Source organism: Vidua macroura, chromosome 6 (assembly GCF_024509145.1).
Source record: "Vidua macroura isolate BioBank_ID:100142 chromosome 6, ASM2450914v1, whole genome shotgun sequence".
Classification (NCBI taxonomy): domain Eukaryota; kingdom Metazoa; phylum Chordata; class Aves; order Passeriformes; family Viduidae; genus Vidua; species Vidua macroura.
Window position 1 is genome coordinate 10,436,351 of NC_071576.1, and position 23,701 is coordinate 10,460,051.

The 23,701-nt window shown below is 37.4% G+C and overlaps 1 protein-coding gene across 7 annotated transcripts in view; it reads left to right on the forward strand.

Annotated features, from left to right (window-relative positions):
- Positions 1 to 23,701, forward strand: part of CDC42BPB (CDC42 binding protein kinase beta) — a 93,889-nt gene that overhangs the window by 48,217 nt on the left and 21,971 nt on the right. For 4 of the 7 annotated variants that reach the window (XM_053980767.1, XM_053980774.1, XM_053980769.1 and 1 more), the window contains exons 5-24: positions 241 to 389; positions 2,338 to 2,431; positions 3,733 to 3,933; positions 4,694 to 4,942; positions 5,898 to 5,977; positions 6,943 to 7,109; positions 7,199 to 7,318; positions 9,141 to 9,274; positions 10,975 to 11,217; positions 12,798 to 12,908; positions 13,362 to 13,606; positions 13,789 to 13,894; positions 14,407 to 14,531; positions 15,291 to 15,396; positions 17,002 to 17,150; positions 17,800 to 17,894; positions 17,982 to 18,061; positions 20,647 to 20,736; positions 21,160 to 21,249; positions 21,649 to 21,754. In XM_053980767.1, coding sequence (XP_053836742.1) covers positions 241 to 389; positions 2,338 to 2,431; positions 3,733 to 3,933; positions 4,694 to 4,942; positions 5,898 to 5,977; positions 6,943 to 7,109; positions 7,199 to 7,318; positions 9,141 to 9,274; positions 10,975 to 11,217; positions 12,798 to 12,908; positions 13,362 to 13,606; positions 13,789 to 13,894; positions 14,407 to 14,531; positions 15,291 to 15,396; positions 17,002 to 17,150; positions 17,800 to 17,894; positions 17,982 to 18,061; positions 20,647 to 20,736; positions 21,160 to 21,249; positions 21,649 to 21,754 — 2,740 coding nt within the window. The remainder of the gene's footprint in view (positions 1 to 240; positions 390 to 2,337; positions 2,432 to 3,732; positions 3,934 to 4,693; positions 4,943 to 5,897; positions 5,978 to 6,942; positions 7,110 to 7,198; positions 7,319 to 9,140; positions 9,275 to 10,974; positions 11,218 to 12,797; positions 12,909 to 13,361; positions 13,607 to 13,788; positions 13,895 to 14,406; positions 14,532 to 15,290; positions 15,397 to 17,001; positions 17,151 to 17,799; positions 17,895 to 17,981; positions 18,062 to 20,646; positions 20,737 to 21,159; positions 21,250 to 21,648; positions 21,755 to 23,701) is intronic. The other 3 variants (XM_053980770.1, XM_053980772.1, XM_053980773.1) reach the window with 2 other exon arrangements.

Genomic DNA, 23,701 nt, shown 5'->3' on the forward strand with positions numbered 1-23,701 from the left:
TCAATCATTATCGTATCATTATGCTGATGTGCCATTCTTACTGTGATTATTAAAGGAATATGATACCTTTTTATACTAAGTAAATAAAAGTAAAACAGAAGACTACTAATTTTGACTGCTTTCCACAGGCACAGAAAAAAGTAGTGAAAGGGTTTTCTTCAGGGGTTAACTGATGAACTTTAATTTTTTTTCTTGCCAGCTGTCTCTCAGTACTTGATTGCTTTATTTCTCTATTTTCAGTATCTAGTGATGGACTACTATGTTGGTGGTGACTTGCTGACACTTCTCAGTAAGTTTGAAGACAAGCTTCCTGAAGATATGGCTAGATTCTACATTGGTGAAATGGTGCTTGCTATACATTCCATACATGAGCTGCATTATGTGCACAGGTAAAATACCTTCTCGTTTGGCAAAAAATACAAGTACAGTTATTTGAAGTTAACCCCAAATTTACTTTTATGTATACAAATGCACACAATAGCCAAAAGCAAACTACTATAGATATATGCTTACTTTATGCTGTATAATAGCTGTATAAGCTACTTTATTTTAAATATCAAGTTTTAATGGATTGGTATCAGAAGCAGTGACATTTATCTGACTAACCTTTTAAGGTCTTTTCTATTTTTAAACAGGGCTTTTGACTTATTCTCAATTCACTTAATAAATATTTATCTGCCTTTGTCCAAGCAACCTAGAAGTTTGAAGCAGTTTGAAAAGGTTTGAACTTTCTACAGATGTTTAGATGTTCTGCAAAATTTATGCTCAGTAAGCCCATGATAACATCAGCGCATCTACTTACCTGAGATCATCTTCAAACAGTTTTTCTGATCAGTGGGCATGTGCTGGTCTAATTGTTTTTGCACACAAGATGTGTATTCTGAATCAGTGGTTACCATCAAGTAAACTTAGGTTGTGGTTGGTAGTAGCTGTACAGTTAAAGGTCAAAAAGCGTAGGGAATTCTCAGCTATAATGCTCTGAACTCTTCTGTTTGCATTTTAATTGCTGTTTTAAAAATTGAAAAGGTGTTTAAACTCTCTAAAACTCCTGTGAGTAAATGTGGACAATATTTGGGGATTTAAAAATGTTACAGCCTCAGAGAAGTTCGCCAGAGGCACCATTGCACCAATTTCCAAGGAAGGTGGCCTGACTTACTGGGCAGCTACATCTTTTCACAGGGCTGAATGCAGGTCTGTTGTGGCAGTAGGAGTGTATGGCTCTGTGGCCAAAACACGTGCTTTGAACAGGATGTGTGCCAATGCCCAAGAAATTACTGCTTGGCAACTGGAATGGATTAGGAAGAAGCATGATTGCTCTGGAGAGGGTTTCAAGGACCCTTTAAGGGCTTATATGACCTGTTAGCTGCAGATAGGAGACAGTGGGGCTCAGAGAGGAGGCATTAAGCCTTTCTGAACAGCAGTACTGGTCCCTGAGGCAAGTGAGAGCTGCATGCCAAGCAGAGATTGGCTTATGCTGCAAGTGCCACTGTGAGCAGTGTTCTTTAAAAAACAAACAAATTAGTGCATAGTTGTATATTAGTTTTTATAGTACCCTGCAACTACTGAGCTTGACTTGTGGTTGTGGAACGTTGACAATATCTGGAACTGAAATGTATGGAATAAGTTTAACAATGCAGAATTACTGATTATTTTTTGGGTAAGCATAGTGACATAGTCCAATTTTCTCAACACATATTTTTGTGTACTATCACAAGTAAATACACATTTAAATTTATGTAGACAGGCATAGATTAGCATTTATTATTTTGTATTAATACTGCTTATGAGCAGCAGTATTAGTGATATTTCAGTAATTAATTTCAGAGCATTAGCCCTTGGTTAGAAAAGGTTAATTCAAGTTTGTGCTGGAAAAATGTATCAAGTTGGCAGGCTTTTTACACATATGAGGACCCTTTGTTAAATCTGTCATGGTTTTTCTCACAAATGTCAAGTGTGAAACTGGAATTCAGCACCTTAAAAATCAGCCATTGTCAGCTTCCACATCTATGTAGCAAGATGTATTTGAGCACCTTATTTTTGTTTACTCCAAGTAATTCTAGTCTCCTTCTCAAAGATTAAAGTGAAGGTGTTGTACAGTTTTTAAGTTTTTCAACACATGTAGTAACACTTGGAACTTCACATTTGAAAAGAAACGCAGATTTTATGGTGCAACAAAACTGCTGGGTTTAAGGTTGGTCAGGGGGAGAGAGTCATAAATAGTACCAAAAAGAGTTTACATCATTGGGTAAGATTTTGTGTTATTTTGATGCAAGATTAATCTCTACAAACAGAGTAGAGATTATGTTTAAATCCTTTCACTTCTATCTGTTATAACAGGGACATAAAGCCTGATAATGTTCTTTTGGATATGAATGGCCACATACGACTGGCAGACTTTGGGTCCTGTCTGAAAATGAGTGAAGATGGCACAGTATGTATGAAGCTACATTTATTTGGGTTGCTGATAGTGGGATCTTCTAAGTGAGTTGATGGTTTTAAAGAGATTAGACATCATCAGTGTGCATCAGGGATGTGATAGACTGAACTTTCTGACACGCTAAAAATTGAGGGTGCAGTATAACTGAACATACTTAAATGCATTTTTGAAATCTTCATCTCCTTATTTTACAGGCTGCTAACTTTTTTAGTTGTCCTTTACTATATTTTTCTGGTTTTCACTTTTTCTTCTAATGACCATTTGAGTCCAAGTGGGTAGGGTGAGTCACCATCCCTGTAGGTATCAAAAAGATGTGTAGATGTGGTACTTGGGCACACAGTTAAGGTGGACTTGTCAGTGCTCAGTTAACAGCTGGATCTTAAAGGTCTTTTCCAACCTAAATGATTGTCTTGATTCTACAATTAATAAGCAGTTGGTTTTATATGCCTTTGACAAATGGAGCAGCAACATGATGGTAACTGGCCATCTTGTGTAGCAGATTGGATTTACCTCTAAAAGCTGAATTGCTTGTGACAGATTTTGTTTGTTTTGCCTGGTTTAGGGCACTTCCAGGGGTGCCAGTCCTGGCAAAGTATGGCATACAGCATCATTCACTGGTTTTGGCACAAGCTTGTATCTTGTTGATGTTCTTTAGTCATAAAATGCCTGTCAAAGCTTTACCATAAAAAATGTAAAATGAAAGAGCCATTAGAATTGAGAACATATTCCTAGAGGTTAGTCTGCCCTGATGGTCAGGGCTTCCCTACTACTTGTGCACAGAGTAATTTCTCCACCTTATTCCTGTAGTAGATCCAGTTGCACATAAGGCAATAAACATTTGACTGATTTCTGACATAATAAAACTTACCCAGGAAATTTGTTCTACAATCCTCAAATGAAACTGTAAAATTCAGAGGTCGGATCTGATCTCCCTACTTACTCATTTTTCATTTCAACTTCTGGGCAGCAAATTGCAATTTTAAAATATAAACAGACACAAAGGCAAAATATATTTTGTCTTTCTGCTTTCACAGTATCTGCGATTATTTTGGGTTTCTACTTTGTTCAGAATAAAACATATCAACTGATTTTACGTAGCAGTAGAATGGAACTTAATCTTTGCAGTCTTTGTTACTTTCTTAGTATTTCCTTTGTTATGTTGCTGTGATTTTATGAATCTCTTCCTTCTCCAGAACCATGTTGGAGAGTCTCTGTCAGAAATACTAGTGTTTGAGTAAAACAGTTGCTGAGAGAAACTGGAAATTTATGAGAATTATATTTGCCTTATTTTTAAGGTACAGTCATCAGTAGCAGTGGGTACGCCTGACTACATCTCTCCTGAGATACTGCAAGCAATGGAAGATGGAATGGGGAAATACGGGCCTGAGTGTGACTGGTGGTCACTGGGTGTCTGCATGTATGAAATGCTGTATGGTGAAACACCCTTCTATGCAGAGTCACTAGTGGAAACCTATGGGAAGATTATGAATCATGAAGTAAGAGCTGTGTTAAATCTCTTGTGTTCTGACTTTATGTTTACAGAGAAACTCATCACTTGAAGATATTGAAGTGATGGTAGTTGTTTGCTTTTTCACAGTATTTTAGATTGATGATGTGTAGGTTTCTTGGTTCAGGTTTTAGGAATGCTTGCTTCTCTGAACTGCAGAAATGTAATTCTTTGTCAAATTGAAATTTTTCTCTAAATGCTGATTTTCATGTTGGAAAATCTAAGCAATCATCACAAAATGAAAATTAAAATCTGCTCCAATTTCTTCAGTCTACAGTAATTTCAGGTGTTAGTGGTAATTACAATGTTTAGATCTTACATTTGTTTATGATAATAGAAATATTTTCTAAATGCAGATTACATTTACAGAGGTCCACAGAGATCAGAATAGAGACTAAGAATACCAGTCTATCTTTATTGTATGACCTTTAATATATTGTAGTGTGCAAAAATCCTGGTATGTCTTAAAAAAAGTTTGTTTTTCCTAACAGAGTTATTGTAATCACAGATCAAAAAGACCTGTTTTAAAGAAATTGAAAAATTATTTCTTGTACTTGAGATCCAATTTAAGACAAAAGGTCTGTCACTGAATGTATTGAATTGTGATCTGTCATTACTCAGTGTAACTAGAACAATATTTGACTATTCATTTCCCGTTTTATCGGTGTAGTTTAATGGCTTTTTTAAAACTACAGTTGTAAGTTTTGGAATTAATTCCTTCTCTAAACATTTCTCTGTTTGTTTTCTAGGAACGATTTCAGTTTCCATCCCATGTTACAGATGTATCTGAAGAAGCAAAAGATCTTATTCAGCGACTTATCTGCAGCAGGGAGCGAAGACTGGGACAGAATGGAATAGAGGATTTTAAGTCTCATGCATTTTTTGAAGGACTTAATTGGGATAACATCCGAAACCTAGAAGCACCTTACATTCCAGAAGTTAGCAGTCCTTCTGACACCTCGAACTTTGATGTAGATGATGATGTACTAAGAAATCCAGTGAGTCTTTGTTTTTAGCTATTACTAATGGAAGTATGCATCCTTGCTGCATTGTAAAGTAGTAGTGAGAACTTACTTCAGAATAAATAGATGAAAAATAAGTCACTCCAAATGTGAAAAATTCAAGTTTTTCACTTCTTGGCATTTTGTGTTATCAGAAATGGGGAGCTGCTTTTTTAAGTGGTAGCACTTGCCAGACTGCATTACTGTTATATGGTCAAAGTTAAAACATACTTAGGTAGGGAAAAAGGCCTCTTAGTTGCCCTTTCAGTTTACCTTAACAGAGAGCTAGTATTTGGATTTATGCTTTTTCAAAGGCGAAAAAAAACCCCGCTGTCTTTACAAATACACATATATTCTCTGTGTAGCTTGCAAGCACCGCGGTCCAAGTGAGAGGACTCATCCTGGTACTTCTCCACTGACTTGAGAAGCAGGAGGCTGGTTCTTGGACTAGGGAACATTGGTGTTGCACTCCTCCATTTCTGTTTCTTGTAGTTTACAAATGGTTCAGGAGTAGAGAGCTTTTGTGGTATTTTTTTCACTGGCTTGTATTCCAAGAAATTAAGAGCTTTTGGCATGTTTTTTGATTACATGTCTGACAGTAACTAGAACAGTAAGACTAACAGCATGCATTTTGGTGCCAGGTCACTTTTAATTAGGAACTTGAAATTTTGGGTTTCCTTTTACTGGCTGCATTGTGCTTTGAACTTGTTGAAATGCTGCCCTTTCAAGTGCCAGTTCAAGAGGCTCCGAAATTCAAGTTATTCTATTAGGCGACCTAATCTGAAATAAAGCTTGTTCAGGGGCAGTGGAGCATAACTGCCAATTGTCAGTTGGTGTATTAAGAAAAATCTTTCCATTAGCTGTCTCTCTTTTAGCTGTTGAGGGTCAATGAAATGCCTTTCACTCTGTATGGGTTCTCTCTTGGGTTTTCATGCACATTGTTTTCATGCAGGAAGTGGTGCCACCAAGTTCTCATACAGGCTTTTCTGGATTGCATTTGCCATTCGTTGGGTTTACATACACAACTGACAGGTAAGCAAAGGATATGTTTTATAAAGGAAACTTGTTTCCCAAATGCAGCTAGTTCCTAGGAATTCTCATTTTTATAAACATATAGAAAGGTTGATGTCCATAGGTATACATGCAGCCAAACTTTTATTCCTTGTTTGGTTTTTTTTTGAATGTCTGAACATATTTTGATCCTGTTTGCCAAGATTAGGTGCTTCGATATTTAATATTTTATGTATTTGAAATTAAAGAAAGTTAAGGGACTAGATGTGTCAATTGCAGTTCCTGCACTGAGAGGCTGAGATCAAGTCTTATCCACACTGGACATCTGCCAGGAACTGTTCAGGATTATCTCATTGCTTCACTGTCCTGCTGGTAGACAAAGTTAACATAGAGGGTTCTGAGCATGGACAAAGTGGCTCACTTTGCATGTCTTTGAAATGGCCTCCATCTGACTTTAGAGATCTCTCAAACATATGCTTGTCTCTGATCTTAGGGTATTCCGACCTGTTTGTTATTCCATTATTTCTCTTTGCTGGGGTTTGTTACCCCATGAACCCAAAACATATATGTCATCCTTTTCACAGTGAGATCATGTGAAACATTAACTGAAATCTATCTTTACCATGCTTTAAGCTTTTGGGGTTGTCCCTCAGCTATCTCAGTGCAGGTACATTTACCTGCTTCCATTTCTGCCAGGTACCTGTAACCTTTGGCATGGGAGAGTTAACATTTTCAGTCATTTAGGCACTTTATGAAGTCAAAGTATACCTGCATCATTGAAGTCCTGCATGCAGGTATCTTAATTCTACAGCAGCAGTAGCTAGGGAATAATAACTTTACCCCGAGAATTGTCTCTACAGTAACAATTATTGCACTAATTGTACTTGTAAATTTAAGGTGCATATTTGCTGGAATCCCAGCATGTCCCAGCTATAGACTGCTGTGAGTATTTATTAAAATGTCCTAACTTAGGTATTTCTTTTCAGCTCTTTATCTGATAGAGGCACTTTAAAGAGCGTGCTGCAGTCTGACACTGTAACCAAAGATACGGATGTACAGCGAGACTTAAAGAACACTTCACAAATAGAAGGCTATGAAAAGAAAATACGGAAATTAGAGCAAGAAAAGCAGGATTTGAACAGAAAACTGCAAGGTTAGTGGTTTATATTTGTTTGGGTTCTTAGCTCTGCTCATTGGAATATATTCTATTGAAAATCTTTTCCTTTCTTTTTGGATTTTAAGAATCTACACAGACAGTACAGAACCTCCAAGGTCCAGTGTGTGTTACAGCAAATACAAGCCGTGATAAGGAGATTAAAAAACTAAATGAAGAAATTGAACGGTTGAAGAACAAATTAACAGGTAAGCCTCTGGCATGGTAATTATAGTAATGCAATTTATTTTGCAATAAGTAGAATTAATGTTCTTGAGCTATTTAAGAAACAAAGGGTGTTTTAAGCCTTGTTCAATATTAACAGGCATTTCAGCTTTTTCCAGATGAGTGCTTAACTACTTCTTCCACTTGCTTGGCTTGATAGCACATACTAGCATGGGAAGTCCAGAGTGTCATGAATTGTGTGGATGGATTTAGTTAAATATTTTGTGTGATATTTGTTTCCCTAAAAATCTCAGGAGATCTTGTTCTCTTACTCCTCCATTTGGGGAGGAGTATTATGTTGGAGAGGTTTTACTTGTAAGCAGGTGTAAGAAACAGGAGATAGAAGTCTGATTGCTCTCCAGTAACATAAAGGAGTAGATGGGGGATGTGTAATAGTAGTTCGCATTTAAATATTTCTGAGCTTCTGCTCCCTTTGTGTTTCTGTGTTTGGAGATGCATTAATTAGGAAGCACTGAGCATTGCAGAAAAACAAATACTGGCATCTGTCCTGAGGGAAGACTGACTCACCCATATCACTGAAAATCTGTTGCTTGACAATGCTATTAGTTTATCCATGCAAACCTCCTGTTAGCACCTAATTTTTAAGTGGGAATCAGTGATAAACAAAATGGTAGTTTTGAATCCTAATGACTTGGCTGAGAGTTTTATAGAGGCCTGTATAGTGTGAGTTCAGATGCTAAGTTGCTGATGCTGATTTTTTTAGAGTGTCTTTTCCCGATTTCATTTGACAATAAACTCTTTTTTAGGTGTATGCACTGCAAAAATCAGCTCTGTTCTCCTACACAGACTATCTTCCCCAAAAAAGCTATTTTTCTGTATTCTGAAATTAGGTTTGAGTCACAATAGTTAGATTAATAGTCTGCTTTTGCGAAGGGTTCAGGTTTATCTAGTTCTTCTACCAGTGATGTCCTGTTAAATATAAATTCTAATAGTATGTTCTTATTTAAAAAGAAGTGGATTTCGTTCATGTAGGGTAGGAGAAAGTTTGTTTGAGGTGAGGAAAGGAATAATACTTCAGGCATTATAACTGCTTGTGATCCTGAATACTTGGATCTCTTTTCCTGTTCTGCAACAGATATCAGTGGAACTTGAGTGAGACAGTTATTCCCTGTGAAATTTCTTATTTATTTGTTTAATAGAAGTGGTAATTAAAACCAAATAGAGAATGGCTGTTCATTTTCTTAGAATTGGTAAGACTGAGCAGGAGTATATAAAGGTGGCTGTGTTGGGTTTTTTGCACTTAAAACCAATAATTTCAAATCAAATTTGTTTATTTGTCTTTGAAAGTAAAGTGAGAACAAGCTGCCCGGAGTATGGTCAATCAGGTCTCCTGGTTACCTTGTGCAGGGTGGTATTTCTTTCCCAAACTATTCATTAGTTCTTATCTAGAAAATAAATAGTCCTTGCCTGTCTTGCTGGATGCACTAATGACTGTTGCCTTTTTGTTGCATAAGGAAAACTATCTAGGAAACACATTACTAGAACTGGAATTGGAACATTTCAAGTTTATTTTATGATTTTCTAGGCCTAGAAGTTGTGGTCCTCAAAAACAAAGCAAAGCCTTGTGCTAAGCTTTTTCACTTAGAGGTAACAATCTTGGGGCTGAGAAAAATAAAATTATTTTGAGGTATCAATGTCCCAAAGTACTTTAAACAGTCTAAAATGGTGAGAATAGGAAAGAAGTTGATTTTCCAAGCAAAGTGATGGCAATTTGCATGAGTGATGTGGCTTGTTTTATTGGTGTTAATTTGGGATCAGTTGCTTTTAATATGTATTAATCTACAGATATAAGCAAACTGGAAGCGCAGCTTGCGGACGCAGTGGCTTTTCGACAAGAACATGAAGACTCCATGCACAAGCTGAAAGGACTAGAAAAGCAGTGCAGAGTACTGAGGCAAGAAAAGGAGGACCTTCATAAGGTACTGATCCAAAGATAGATAGTTTTTTAAATGGTCGTGTAGAGTAGTTCTAGAACAGTTCTGTTGTGATTGCAATTTTAGTGTTTTAAATGCTGCTTTTTAACACTATGCAGAGATCTTAGGGAACCTGTTGAACAGTACAGTAGCTTTCCAAAGTATCACTCTTCTATTTTTTGGAAGTTGATGGGCTTCTTATTTCAACTGTGTTCTGCTAGATGAAATAAACACCTAAAATGGTTTTAATTAAGCTGTTTAATTCTCCTCAACTGTTTCAGTAGAAGCCTGAGGGCAGTCAGGAGAGACTTCAGAGCCTTGGGATGACTTGTTAAGGGATCAGGAACACAAGTATTATTCTCCTCTATTCTTCCAGTTTCAGGGAATGATGAGGGAGGAAACAGACCCAGCAGATACCTGGCTGGTATCCCTGGCAGAATTAGAGTTTTTGTCCATGGGTCAGTTTACATGACACCAGGGCCTGCTGGTGACATTTGGAGTACACCTGTCTATTTAGGGGGAAAGGATCTTTGCACAGAAGTTAGCAGAGCTCATTGAAAGAGCCCATTTACTCTTTTTTTATACCAAAAGGTTAATTCTTGCTTAAGGCTAATGATGACTTTTATGTAATCATTGAGTTTATTTGCTGCTGTGTAAATTATCCCTTTTGTTTGCTTCCTAAAATGTAGCAGTATTTCAGTTTTAAGTCAGCAACATATTCTGTTGTAAAGTAAATAGGGATTTGCATAAACTACCTACCACTTTCAATAATAGTAAAAAAAGCTAGCTGTATTGGAATAACTAGTTTTGCAAAAGTCTGCCAGCCATATTGTTCCTGAGCATTCATATGGATCCAAAAGTAGTACTTGGGTCAGAATTTCTGGGCTGTTTCTACACTAGACTTTAACAGTCTCTCTTCTGTCTGTTAACCACTGGTAGGGATTGTTTGCCAGAGTGTATGAGTAGCAGAGTGTATGAGTATGCTGCTTCTGGTCTGAGTGCATGCTTTTTGGGAGTTTAATCTTCCTGCAATGCTCCTACTAATGGAGCTCCTACTTTTAGAATTCCCTTGTACAGTATATATTTATTTGATTGTGTCATTCTGCTCTTTTTCTTATTTTTTCCTCCCACTCTCAAATGATTTTATGTCAAACGTTCCATTTGTATTTTAATCCTGTTAATTCTTGTGAACTACTTTCAGTAAAGGAAATAGTTTTTATACTTTCAATTAAGTATTAAGAGTTTCATAATTTGTTTTAAGGAATCTTCCACAGTTTTCTGAAAAATCTCACACTGTACCCCTCAGTGCTGGTACAATCTATTTAATGTTGCTCCTGAATCTCCTGTCTTCTGAAGCATTCCTTTAAACAAGGTTACAAATGTGCAGGTACATGGTGGTAATCTAAAATTAAGTTATTTGGAGGTGAGGTGGCCTTGTGTAGTCACATTTATAAGAAAGACTTCTAGGGATACCAAAGGTAGCTTTGGAGCTGCCACACTAGAAGTCGAGTAATGGCTGTCTTTGTATGTCACTGCAGCTGCTTAGCTAAATAACTGTGTAAATTAAGAGTTAGAAATCTTTAGTAGTTATGAGAGGTGGTCAAAACAAGTTTATTATGTAGCTCCAGTTTCTTTCTTCTTGGAAAGAATATATGGAGTTCAATTTACTCTTTTTTATTATATATATATTTTTTTTTTTAAACCAGCAACTTGTAGAAGCCTCAGAGAGATTAAAGATGCAGTCCAAAGAGCTGAGGGATGCCCACCAACAAAGGAAGCTGGCTGTGCAGGAGTTCTCTGAGCTCAGTGAGAGGATGGGGGACCTGCGCTCCCAGAAGCAGAAGCTGTCCCGGCAACTTCGCGACAAAGAGGAGGAGCTGGAAGTGAGCATGCAGAGAATCGATGCGCTGCGGCAGGACGTCCGTAAATCAGAGAAGATGAGAAAAGAGGTAGCTTGATAAAATAGCTAGCACTCATATGTTTCAGCTGCTGCTCACCCTGTACCTCATATGTGATTGTATGGAAAAATTGGGTGTCTTCTGGAGATTTTTGTGGGGGTTTTATTTGCGCTCAGGCTGATTTGAATCTTGAGGAAAGTATTCTTTCTACATTCCCAGTTTATTAGTTCTGGTGTTTTGATTCTTGTAGAGTCTTGACTCACAGTCAGCTTGAAACCTATAAAGCTCAGTGAATATCTTCATGTGCTCTGAGGTTGGAGTATTCTGACTTCACTGTTTTTTTAACTGAATGTTTCTCTTCAGCTGAAATGAGGAATAGTGATGCAAAACTAAATATGGGGTTTTCCTTCTTCTGTACTTAAGTCATTGTAAGAGTATCTGTAATGTCTTTAAGCGAGTTAATTTCCAATTAATATTCTAGGCAATTTATAGTTTTCATGAGATGGAGTGGATAACCAGAAGAGAGCGTAAGAAAAAATTACTGTGGTTAATCTAGAGTGTTTTAATCACTGAAAAATCACAATGTTTTCTGTATTCTCTGGGTGAAGTTTAGAAGAGAAATTCAAGAGCCATATAAGCATTGCTAGAAAACTTCTGGCAAATTGAAGGGTAGTCTATGAAAATGTAGTAGATGATGAAATTTCTAAGGCTTTTCTCCATGAACAAGATGTGATAGTTAACTAGGAATTGATGAATTGCTGTGGCATCTCATCTCTAGAGCAGAGTGCAGCAGGCATTCAAGTGCTGTTGCTAATGCAGTTAAATACTTTCATGTAGAGCATTAAAAATCTCCTGTCTTTGTTCTTAAAAATTCCTCTGTGCTCCCTTTCATAACAATTTTACCAATCTTCCATTCAGAGCACAATCTAGAAGTTCATTATCTTGTTCCACAGTTCTAAGTACTGTCCTTTTAAAAACAACTTTGCTAGTTTAATTTGAACACAGAAAAACAAATCTTACTTTTCCTGTCAGGGTTTGAAACTGTGCTGCTATTACTTGAATTCCAGCAGTTGCCTTAGTTGCCACTAAATCTAATTTGTCTTCTGATAAGCTTTCTGAAGTCAGTAAATGGATGATCAAGCTTATTTTGTTTCATAATTGCAAAGTAAAAATATTCAGTGTTCATATTTAAAGTGTTTTGCAGTAATTTGTTTTAAAGGTTGATATTTTTAAGCTGCCTTACTTAGATATACTAAAGCATGGAGCTAACCTGTAAATGTGGGAGACTTTCCTTTTTCTCAGCTGCAGTGTCTTCTTAGTGCCATTTCCTTCTCCTTTCTGTAATAGAAGCTCTGCAGTTATCCCTGAATGGGCTTGATGTAGTTCACATCAGTACAAATAATATACTAACTAAATATACAACTAAAATAATAGTTCTCTGCATGTGACAGATGGATGCCTGAATCACTGAAGGCAAAACAATTATCGTGACATTCTGAGATGGTTGTTATAGTGGTGCAACTTAAAATAGAAATAAGTAAAACTTGCTGCTAGGCCATATGGAGGCAAGGAAATGAATGATCCAGATAGTGTTATCTTGTGTTGAAATGACCTAAAATGACTCATTACAGCTTGAAGCCCAACTTGAAGAAGTCGTAGCAGAAGCATCAAAAGAACGCAAGCTCCGTGAGCACAGCGAGGTTTTCTCCAAACAACTGGAAAATGAACTGGAAGCTCTAAAGGTTACATGGTTTTTGACAAATATTTACTCATGGCCTAGAAGCTGCAATAGTTTGACTTCCTCAACTGTTGATACCAGTGGGAAACTTAAAAACTGCAGCATTACTAGAAATCTGACCTAACCCATCCAGATTTATTTGCCTTTTTTGCTTGAAAGCCTTTAATTGCTGGATACTAATGTCTTGAAAATGTTCAGTTAATATAATTTCTAAGCAGCTAGTAAACCAATGTGATCCAAATTTGTTACCTCTGCAAGCCATTTCAGCCCCTTATTCAGGTCATGTAAGCAGAGCAGTCATTTATAATGCTTGAGGACAGGCACCTTTTAAATCACTCGGTGCCCAAATAAAAATTTTTCCAAAGTGCCACCAATTGGACAATTCTGACTTTTAAGAACATACTCAAAATATAAAGATCATAGCTTGTCCCTGATAGCTTCTCCTCTTGTTTTGCAGTTGAAGCAGGGAGGCCGGACAGCTGGTGCCACACTGGAACATCAGCAGGAGCTTTCCAAAGTTAAGTCTGAGCTGGAAAAGAAAATCTTATTTTATGAAGAGGAGTTGGTCCGACGAGAAGCATCACATGTTTTGGAAGTAAAAAATGTAAAAAAGGAAGTACATGATTCAGAGAGCCATCAGCTTGCACTCCAGAAAGAGATCATGATATTAAAGGACAAATTAGAGAAAACAAAGCGAGAGAGGTAAGCTTCTGGGCATGCTTCCCTCACAGTGGATTTCTTTTTGTTGTGTGTACGTATTGCATTGCATGGGTGCCTGTGCAGGCTAGTAGTTCACCCTAACTCTGTTTGTTCCTTTTTGAAAATCCCAGTCTACAGGTTCAGCAATGTGACAGTGTGTTTCTATTTCTTGCCCTTCTCTTTAGGCACAGTGAAATGGAGGAAGCAGTAGGAACAATGAAGGAGAAATATGAGCGTGAAAGATCTATGCTCTTGGAAGATAACAAAAAACTAACTACAGAAAATGAGAGGGTAATTATTTCAGGAAACATAATTCATACTTCATTAATCTCTGATGTTGAAGTAGTCTACTCACGGATCAAAACAGGATCTGTGAATACTCAGGCACTATCTGAATTTTAAAAACATAATTTTTGCCATATAAATATTAGAGATTTGGCTACATAGTAACTTTAGCATCTTGCTACTCTGCTCTTTGGGGGAATGATTCCCACAATTAAGAGGACACCATCCTTTTTGATTCTTCATGAAGGCTGCAAAGAGAGGGAATCATTGATACACACTCCCTGCCTTCCTGGTGGTTTACAGTTAAACCTTATTCCTCTCTGACCTCTACACTTTGTTTTTTGTTTTCCTTTGTTTTAGATTATTTTCTGTGAACTGATAGTTTCACAAAAAGGAAGCCTATCCAGATAGCCCAGGGTGGTCTTGTTTGTTCAGATTCTAAAGGTGTGTAGACGTACACATGTATAAAAAGTCTGAAACTGCCCTAAGTCACAAGTGAAACTAATCTCTTGTTTCAGCTCTGCTCCTTCGTGGACAAGCTGACAGCACAGAACAGACAGCTGGAAGATGAGCTCCAAGACCTAGCGGCAAAGAAGGAGTCTGTTGCTCACTGGGAAGCTCAGATAGCAGAAATCATTCAATGGTATGTGCTGGTTAGAGATCCAGAGGTGGCCACTTTCAACTTCTGAAATACTGCTTGGATTTTTTTTTTTTTTAACATATAGCTAGGCCTTGTCTATGAGACCAGCAAAAGCATGGTACTTCTGAGTGCTGATTTTGTTAAAATTGCCAGATGCCCCTAAAACAAGCGCAAAGCAGAGTCTGGGTGTCAACTTTCTTCAGTCTCTAAAGTGATTGTTAAATCATCCAATTTGGAATATCTTGATAAATTCATTCAGGAATTTGGTCATGATTTAAAAGGTCAACATTAACATATAGAACCTCTAACATATAGAACATACAGAGCTAGATGTACTAGACAAGCACTTAGTACTTCCATTCTTCTCTGCTATATAATTCACTGTTGTAGCAAGCTGTGTGCAAGAATTTCAGCGTGCAAAACAAAAAGGACTGGAAGGTAGCCCTTACAAAAATTGAGCAAGTAATATGCAGATAATTTTCGTATAACAGCTAATCTCTGCAGAACTCCTGCTAATGGAAAAAGGGAGGTTTCAGTTTCCCTAGCAACTGCCACAATCAAGAAAATCAGACAAAAGAAAAATTTAAGGCAGGCAATCTGAGATGTATTCAGTTTTCTGTTGCTGGGAGAGTTTTCCCTGCTCTGTTCATTCCTGCTATGTCCCTAAACCCAGCGCAGACCCTCTGTTAATTTGGTGGTACACTATTTGGTGCTGTGAGCCATGAAACTGCTAAGTTATGGGTTTTTGTAATTGCACAACAGGGTAAGTGATGAGAAGGATGCTCGTGGCTATCTCCAAGCATTAGCTTCCAAGATGACAGAAGAACTAGAATCATTGAGAAGTTCCAGTCTGGGGTCACGAACACTGGTAAGGAAATAGGAAACACTCAGGATGCTCTGGGCATGTCTGAGAAGCTACATTTTTGTACCTAGAAATAATTAATCCTCTGCTCTGCTTTATAGTTTTTAGCTACTGCTTGCAAATCCAACTAGGTAACCTGATAAGAATTTCATCATTACAGGGGGCAGTTGTTTCATACTAATATCTGTCATCACAGATATTAAACACTACAAATGAGAAAAGAAACAATAAGTTAAACCATCAAAGGGGAGTACAGAAATATACCTTACCATATTATGCACAATTGAATAATTGCTGTTACAGTGAGACAACAAAGTAAGTTTTCTTCTGTGAAAAAATATTATCTGTCTTATACCAATAGAAACTAGGGGCACACAGAGCACGTGGCTTTATTTACATGCAGAACAATGAGACCTTTGTGCCATAATTTTCCCATACAATAGTAACATGAATTCCCCAAAATTTAATAAAAGAGCTCTCATAAAGGAGTATGGTTTCAAGAGAAAAACACCTGCATAAGGAAAGGAAGAGCCATTTGCAGCTTGGCATGGGAGCCCACATCCCTACTAATGCCAATCACGAGTTTGCCATCCAGAATCCATCTGCTGCTGGTTTATGTGCATGAGAAATTACTCACCCCTTCCAAACCTATGAATATGAGAGAATAAGAGAAAGTTTTATTTCTGTGAGCTGACATTTGTCTGCATCATAAGGAGACTATATTACAATATTGAGAGGTTTAATGGGGAGAAAGATTGGATCAAATGCAGTTTGCATTTTTATCTTAGGTACTGCCAGAATAAAGAACACTGTCTATTCTTTGTATTATAACTAGTTTCTACAGAACCTGCTCTAAGGCATTTACTTCTCAACATAAAAAGTGCTTCTCAGTTTTCATGACTGTGATTTGCAAGTTCATCTATGACTAGACAGGTATTCATTAGGAAATATCAGAAACGTAGTCCACACTGAAAAATGCCTGGAAAAGCTCAGAATGTTAGCTTTTGGGGTAGTAGGGAGGAATTGCATGGTGTGTGCTGAAGTACAGCATATGTTGTATGTATGTAGCATATGTTAGATGCATAGCAGCATATATAGTATATGCTACTTAGCAAGCATAAGACTTGCTTAGGCAAATGTTCCAGGTATCTTGGGCATGTCCAGACCCAGATTCTTTCTTCCTTTTTTCCTTCTCATAGTTTTGCTACTCTTGGTATGTTTTATGTTAGTATGTTTTACATTAAATGTTGTCATTTCACTCATCTTTGAAAGTCCATTATATCACTGTGCAAGTTTTACACTCAGTTCTAGATTGGACAGTGAAAACTAGTCATTTCCAGTGGGTTCTGTCTGACTTCTGTGCTCAGTGATCCAGCATTTTGGTTTCCAGCATAGTGTGTTAATGGTGTAACCAATATTAAAATTGTTCATTTCTTCATTTTTGTGTAATGAAGACTGACTATTGACTAATTTTCATGCAGCAGGTATGCTATCCATAGCTGATTGAAAGAGCATTCTCTGAACCAGTGTGCAAGCTAATTTATATCTTTGGGCAGGAAGAGAAATATCCGTAGACAGTTGATAGTAATACTCAGTAACTTATTGCAACAGGATCCACTTTGGAAAGTGCGACGCAGTCAGAAGTTGGATATGTCAGCAAGGCTGGAATTACAGTCGGCCCTTGATGCAGAAATTCGTGCCAAACAACTAGTTCAAGAAGAGCTACGGAAAGTTAAAGATGCAAACATATCTTTTGAAAGGTAATGAGGGTTTTGGTTCTGTTTGGGGATTAATGTGCTGATCTAAACTGCTGATTAGAATAGCAGCAACTTCCTTAAAATGGCTCCTTGTGCCTGGGATATTGGACTCTTGTCAGAAGGATTCCATTCTACAGACAATGCATTTCTTACATAGTCAAATGAGAACTGTAAAAATTTTTTCAAGTAAACACTTCACTGCTATAGTAAGTTACAAATCTTGAGCATCTGAGAAAAAAAAAAAGTTGTAAGAGGAAATTCAAAGCAAATTCACTACCATTTCTTCTCTAACTGGAGAGTTAGGCATGTTTTTGGGAATTAAGAGTCAAAGTACTATTAGAATAATTTTGTTTGGCAGATACCTGCAGTGGTAGCAGAACTCTTAAGTACAGTTTTAAATATCTAGTCAAATAATGAGATGTCTGTTCAGGGGAAAAGTAAAATCAATCATCGTTTTAAAAAATCACTTAAAAAAACCCCAATGCCCTTCAAAAAAACCCAACATAGCCCCCCAAAAATCCCAAACAAACAAACAAAAAGGCTTTTTCCGAAAGTCTTGAGATTTAGGACCAGAAATTAACAACCTTATGTACTGACATTCCTGCCTTTGAGACATTTCAGATTACATTTTGATCATATTTTTTTACTTTAGTAAATTAAAGGAATCAGAAGCAAAAAACAGAGAACTGTTGGAAGAGATGGAAGGTCTGAAGAAAAAAATGGAAGAAAAATACAGAACAGATTCAGGTAATTACATTTACCGTGTTCTAACAGAGTTCTAACACAACCCGTGATGTTGCCTTTTAGCTAAGCCTGTTCTGCTTTTGGTTTTAGGTCTCAAACTTCCAGACTTTCAAGATTCCATTTTTGACTATTTCAACACCTCTCCTCTTGCCCGTGATTTGACTTTCAGAGTGAGTTATTACATAAAATAACTACAAAAATGAGATACATATTTTATAAATGAGATATATATTTTTATAATGTAAAAGTAACTCTTAGGCACTGTAAGGCAGATTGGTATCTTGCATATTAGCCAAATGAGCATGGCACAGAATTGGATGCCTATTAGTTGTCAGTTTGCTTGGCATTTTGTAGAGAAGCTGGCATCTCTGGGAAATATTCTCAGAAGTTCACTTTAATTATTTCCCATTCTAGCTCCTTTGGTTAGATTAATCTCAAACATTTGCTAAATGAAATATATTCAGAGTTTTTTGGAAATGCTGGTACACCCTGTTACAAATAAGGAATTAAATGCTTTGCAGTTGGAAGATGCCGATTATTACAAGAAAAAGTGTTCACACAGTTCAAGGAGGATTTAAACAGATTTCTAAAATTGTTGGCTCCAAATCTTAATGGAATGGTTAGAGGAGAAGGAGCTGGGAAGAAAATCAGAGGACTCACAGATGTTGGTATAATAAATTAATCATGACACACCCTGTGATCCTTAGAAAACTAATCATTCAAATCACAGCTCCAAGTAGGTGTTTCACTTCAAATGATTTGTGCATTCCCCGAGGAAGCAGCTGTTAAATGCAACATTGAATCACATTTCCTTACTTTATGAACTCTTGATCCTTGAAGATTTTTCTGGGTTTTTTTTAAATTTTGTTTTGCAAAGCATAGACAGTTTAGGATAAAACCAAGGGCTTGAACTGTAACAGTGTGTTTATGAAGTGGAGTTAAGGGGGGGCTCAGGTTAAAACCTCATCAGTCTGGTTAGATTTTCTATCTGAGACGTCTACACTCTTTTTTATTTTTCTTTTTTTTTTTTTTTTTTTTAATTGTCACAGTTGCTAAAAACAGAAAAGTCCATGGACATGCTGTGATATTTTCATACAGTTTGTGTATTTGCTGTTCCCAGTCACAAAATGGCTATGCTGCCTTTCTGTTGAAGCAGGAAGATGTGCTCTGTGGGTGACAAGGAGGGAAGAGAGAGAAGCATGATATATGCTACTTTCTCAATACTAGCTTTTATCTACTAACCTTGATATTTTAAAACATTGCTTTAAAAGTACCAGATAGATGTAAAACAGTAACATGTAAAATATCAAGTCCATAACTAAATAAGGTTCCATTGGATGGATCCTGAAATAAATACATATTCTCTATGGAAATGCAGGTGGCGTTTTCTGATGAATTACATTAAAATTGCTGATACTGTGCTTAGTAACTTACATTAACTTTTTTTTTTTTCCACAATTACATATAAAGATATTTGGTATCATCTGCTTTAGGATTAATTTAGTTTGAATGATTTTCATTTGGCCATATAAAATTTTATTTAGCTAGTCAACTAATATTCTATCTGAAGTTTTCCTGTGGGTGATAAGCGATCGTTTTTATCCCTCATATCTGTTACAACAAAGGATTCTGTTTCTTCTTCGTCTACATCTTCTCTGCTAGCCTTTTGGGAAGAAGTAAGTTTTTGCTGGTAGTTTTGTGTCCTTATTTTGTTGTGACCTGTCTTAGTAAGAATGGCCCTCTAAAACTAGATATTTTTCTTCCTTAATTTTTCTGTAACTTAATCCACTAAACCTCTTCAGGGCTTACTGTCTTATAGTTTGACTATCTATATAACTAAAGCTGAATCACACAGTATTTTGAAATTGTTCATATTACATAATGGTGCAATTTGATCTTAAATGGCCCAGCCCTTCCAATCAGTTTTGAACAAAACAAAAATAACAAGTATCTGAACAAATTTAGTGAGCTAACTGGAGAAGTCTTCCTGTCTAAACTGGCTGGGAAGTGAGTGATTCATTACTTGTTGCCTTTAGTGCTAATTACATCATTGATGTGAAGTCTAATCTCATGTTTGTTAATCACAGTTTTCATGATGTCCTGAGAGTACAGTAATACAGAATCCTACTTCCACACCCAGCTGCTTTAGCTCTGCAATTGTAGCATACTTCCCCCTTGTGCTGGCAATTAGTAGTTGCTAATTTAAGTGTGAAATTAATAGATGGCTTGTAATGGATGCTAGCTTTAAATGTTAGTGAAATATAAGACACTGTGATTAATTAGACATGATTCTTTTAATGACAGAGGCCAATAATTCTTAAACAACTTTTTTAAGGATTGAGTATTACTACTATAAGATTTTTTTCTTGTGGCAGACTTGCTGGCTTCTGTATGCTAGAAAAATTCTAGTGTAGTAAGCTACCATGAGAAATCAGCTATTTTAGGGATGATTGCCAAGCTACTCAAACATCATTCCACACCTGCAAGCAAGAGATTAGACACAGCCTCGCTGGGAGAACACAACTGTTAGAGCATTTATGCTGTCTGCTATGAGATTTTGCGTTTCAGTACTTCTAGCTTTTCCATCAGGTATCAGGGTTTGTTTTGAGGAAAGATCTTTTCTCAGAGTGGATGTTAAATGTATGTGTACTTCATATAGAAATCAGCACCGGGTCTTGTTTCCATTTTGTGGACACGAGGACACTTCGTCAGATATGTGGTATCTAATCTAACATGTTTGCTGTCCCTTTTGCAGACCAGCTCTATTAGTGAGCAGGAAATGCAGGGTCCCAAGTCAGAGGTTTCACCATCTACTTCAGTTGTAACTGCAGAGCAGCAACAAGAAGTAAGAGACCCGTTATTTTACCCTGAAGAGTAATTCACCAGAAAGTCTCTCTGTCTTGTTCATGATAAATACATTCTGCAGCATTCATTATGAAGAAGCAGGATTGAATGCTGCATATTTGCAATGTCTCAGTGTTAATTGCACCTGCTTTGAGGACAGTTGCAAATGAAACCTTTTCGCTGGCTTTGTGTATGTTGATGTATCTCATTTTCATGTTTTCTGTATTGCTGCTTGTTTGTTAGTGTGCAGGCTTTCCTGTGAGTGCTTTAAAACACAATCTGTTTCTGTTAAATCAGAATGGCAATATTTATGATGATTAAATTTTTGATAATTTTCAAAAAATGAAAAAAAAAATCAGATCAACAAGCTCTGCCACCCCAATCTTGAAACAAATTCTTGAAGCCTTATTTTGCTCAATTACAGTTTCTTGTGATTCAGGAACCAATTCGGCTTCAGAGGATGCCTGCTGCTCCTTCCCCCACCATTCAGTCCATTTCTCTAGCTGTACCAAAGGTAGGGGGACTGTGCTAACCTTATTCTAAAGAACAAAGGAAAAAAATATCATTTATAAATTAGCCATCTGTGTTTTCTTGTCCTGTTTGGGTTTGTCATGTGTGTGTTTTTGTTAGGTCTGTGTTTTTAATCAAATGTTTCCACATGCATATCAGTGGGTTTTGTTTTGTTGGAGGGGATGACAAAACATGGTTGTAGTTTTGGGTTTGAGTGTCTTTTGGAGCTGGAAATAAAACTGTTACTGTTGTCTTGCAGCACCTGCTACAAGATGCACTTGCATAAAAGAAGCCCAGGCTTCATAATGTACACACTGATAAACTGGAGGGTGGTGGAGGGAGGTGCTTGCATTACTTCAGTGCAGAAAATGAAGTTATTTTTTATCCTGAATGTATCTTTCAGCCTAAAGCTCACCAGCTCAGTATCAAGTCGTTCACAAGCCCCACTCAGTGTAGTCATTGCACCTCTCTTATGGTGGGATTAGTTCGACAAGGTTATGCCTGTGACGGTGAGTTGGTGAAACCTTTTGTACATTTTCAGCAAGCCCCTCAAAAAAGCATCCCAATGTATTTTAAGACAACCATTTCTTTGGGGAAGGAATGAGAGGGATGGGTGCCACTGAATGATTTTCCTTTCTATTGCATCACAGCATATTCCTGAAGTCTCTTTAGAAGAATGATGATGCATAATGAAGTATGGTTTCCTTGCATATTGTTAGTTCTACTACCATTAGTGCTGTTACAGTGCAAAGGAGGGGGGAGGGGAGGCAGGACTGGTTTCTTTGGTTGTACTAGAGAAAAGTGCAGGAATAACCTGGTGGTATTAATCTGATTATGTCTATTTTATGCTATTCTGGTCATAAACCCCATATGTTGGGAGGCCTGTTTGCTCTGTTATTTGGCCTGTAGCCTGTCTTGCTGTCCATTAGTTTTATTTAAAATGCTTTCTCTGATGCATGTATCACTACTGAATTCGTGTTCAAGTATATGGAGGTATTTTCATTTGAAAATACTTACTGTATATTGATTAGACACATGAGCTTAGGTAAATTGGCCACAAATCCATGTTGTATACATACTGCAGTATAAACAACTTTATTTCTGTGGCCAGCTTAGTTCTTGCTAGTGGCAGCCTCTCCACTGACACCCTCAGTATCACGTGTAGATTGCCTCATCTGCCCTTCAGGGCTTTTTTCCTGGCAGATCTTCTGGTGGCAGTTCTTCTCCAGGAGGACCTACCACTCTGCCAGCACTTGCCCTGGGGCTGCCTTTTGTCTCCTGTTGCTGACAGTTCTGAGCTCTTGTTTTGCATCTCTTCTTGCAAGCTTGAAACTGTCTTTTTCCTTTAGTGTAGCTATCGGCTTCACTCTTCTTTTGTCTTGTGTATTTTGATTAAGCTCTGCATCGTTAGTTTTCCATTTTGCCTAATCTACATCAGTTCTTGATTGCTACAGAAAAAACTAAAATCACACTGATATAAAAATAGAGATGACTCCAATAGAGCAAAACTTTGCCAAACGTCCCCCTCTCTCACTTGCATTTCCCAATTCTTCCTCTTTCTTATCCTGGAGACTATGGATACAGCTACACTGACAGAAGACTGGAACTGATTCTATCCTGTGGATTTTCCCTATTCTGTAACTGGTGTACCTTAATATCCACAGTCCTAAATAATCATGATGCCTCCTCAAAGAGCTGAATTTATTACCTGATCTTGGGGAGCACCTGCAGTACTTCGTGTGTATGACTATTTGGTAACCCCTGCCCTCCTGGGAGCAGACAGTAGTTCAAAGAACAAGCCAGGCAATCTGATCTGGGCTGCCCCCTCTGCTGTCTCTTCCCTCAGGCATCATGAGGAGGAGGTTTGTTGCCCTGTCTGTGGCTGTAGCAGAAGCAGGCTGTTTCCAGGTTTTTTGGAATCCTTTGAAACTTCATAATTACAGAACAAGATGTACCTAGGATATCTGCCAGACTCCCACTTCTAATATGGTTAGGAGGAAACAGAGGACACATCAGAGTGTCGTGCCCCTCTCTTCCTGCCTTCCCAAGCCTACTGGTAGAACCAGGGTAGCTGGGACAAACAAAGCAAAATCTCAGTGGAAAGATCTCACCCCTAAGCTGTGGGTCAGATGTCTCGCTACAACACATTAACTCATTCCACAGTTCTTGCAGTCTGTCTCATGTGAAATAGCATGTATTATGAGGTTTTTCTGTGTACTGCTTCTGTGTGAAGTGCTCTGTAGACAAGACCTAGAGACCTCTGTCCCTTGCTGGTGCAGCACAAAGTGGTGTAAATGGTAAGAAAGCATGCAATGCTTTTTATTTGAACATACTGGAAGTCTGGGCAATAGGAATATATGGCTCTTCCATCATGCAGTATTTCAGTCCTTGTCCCTGGTTTCTACTTTATTTATGTTTTATTTATGTCTATATCTTGTGTTTAATGAATGTGTTTT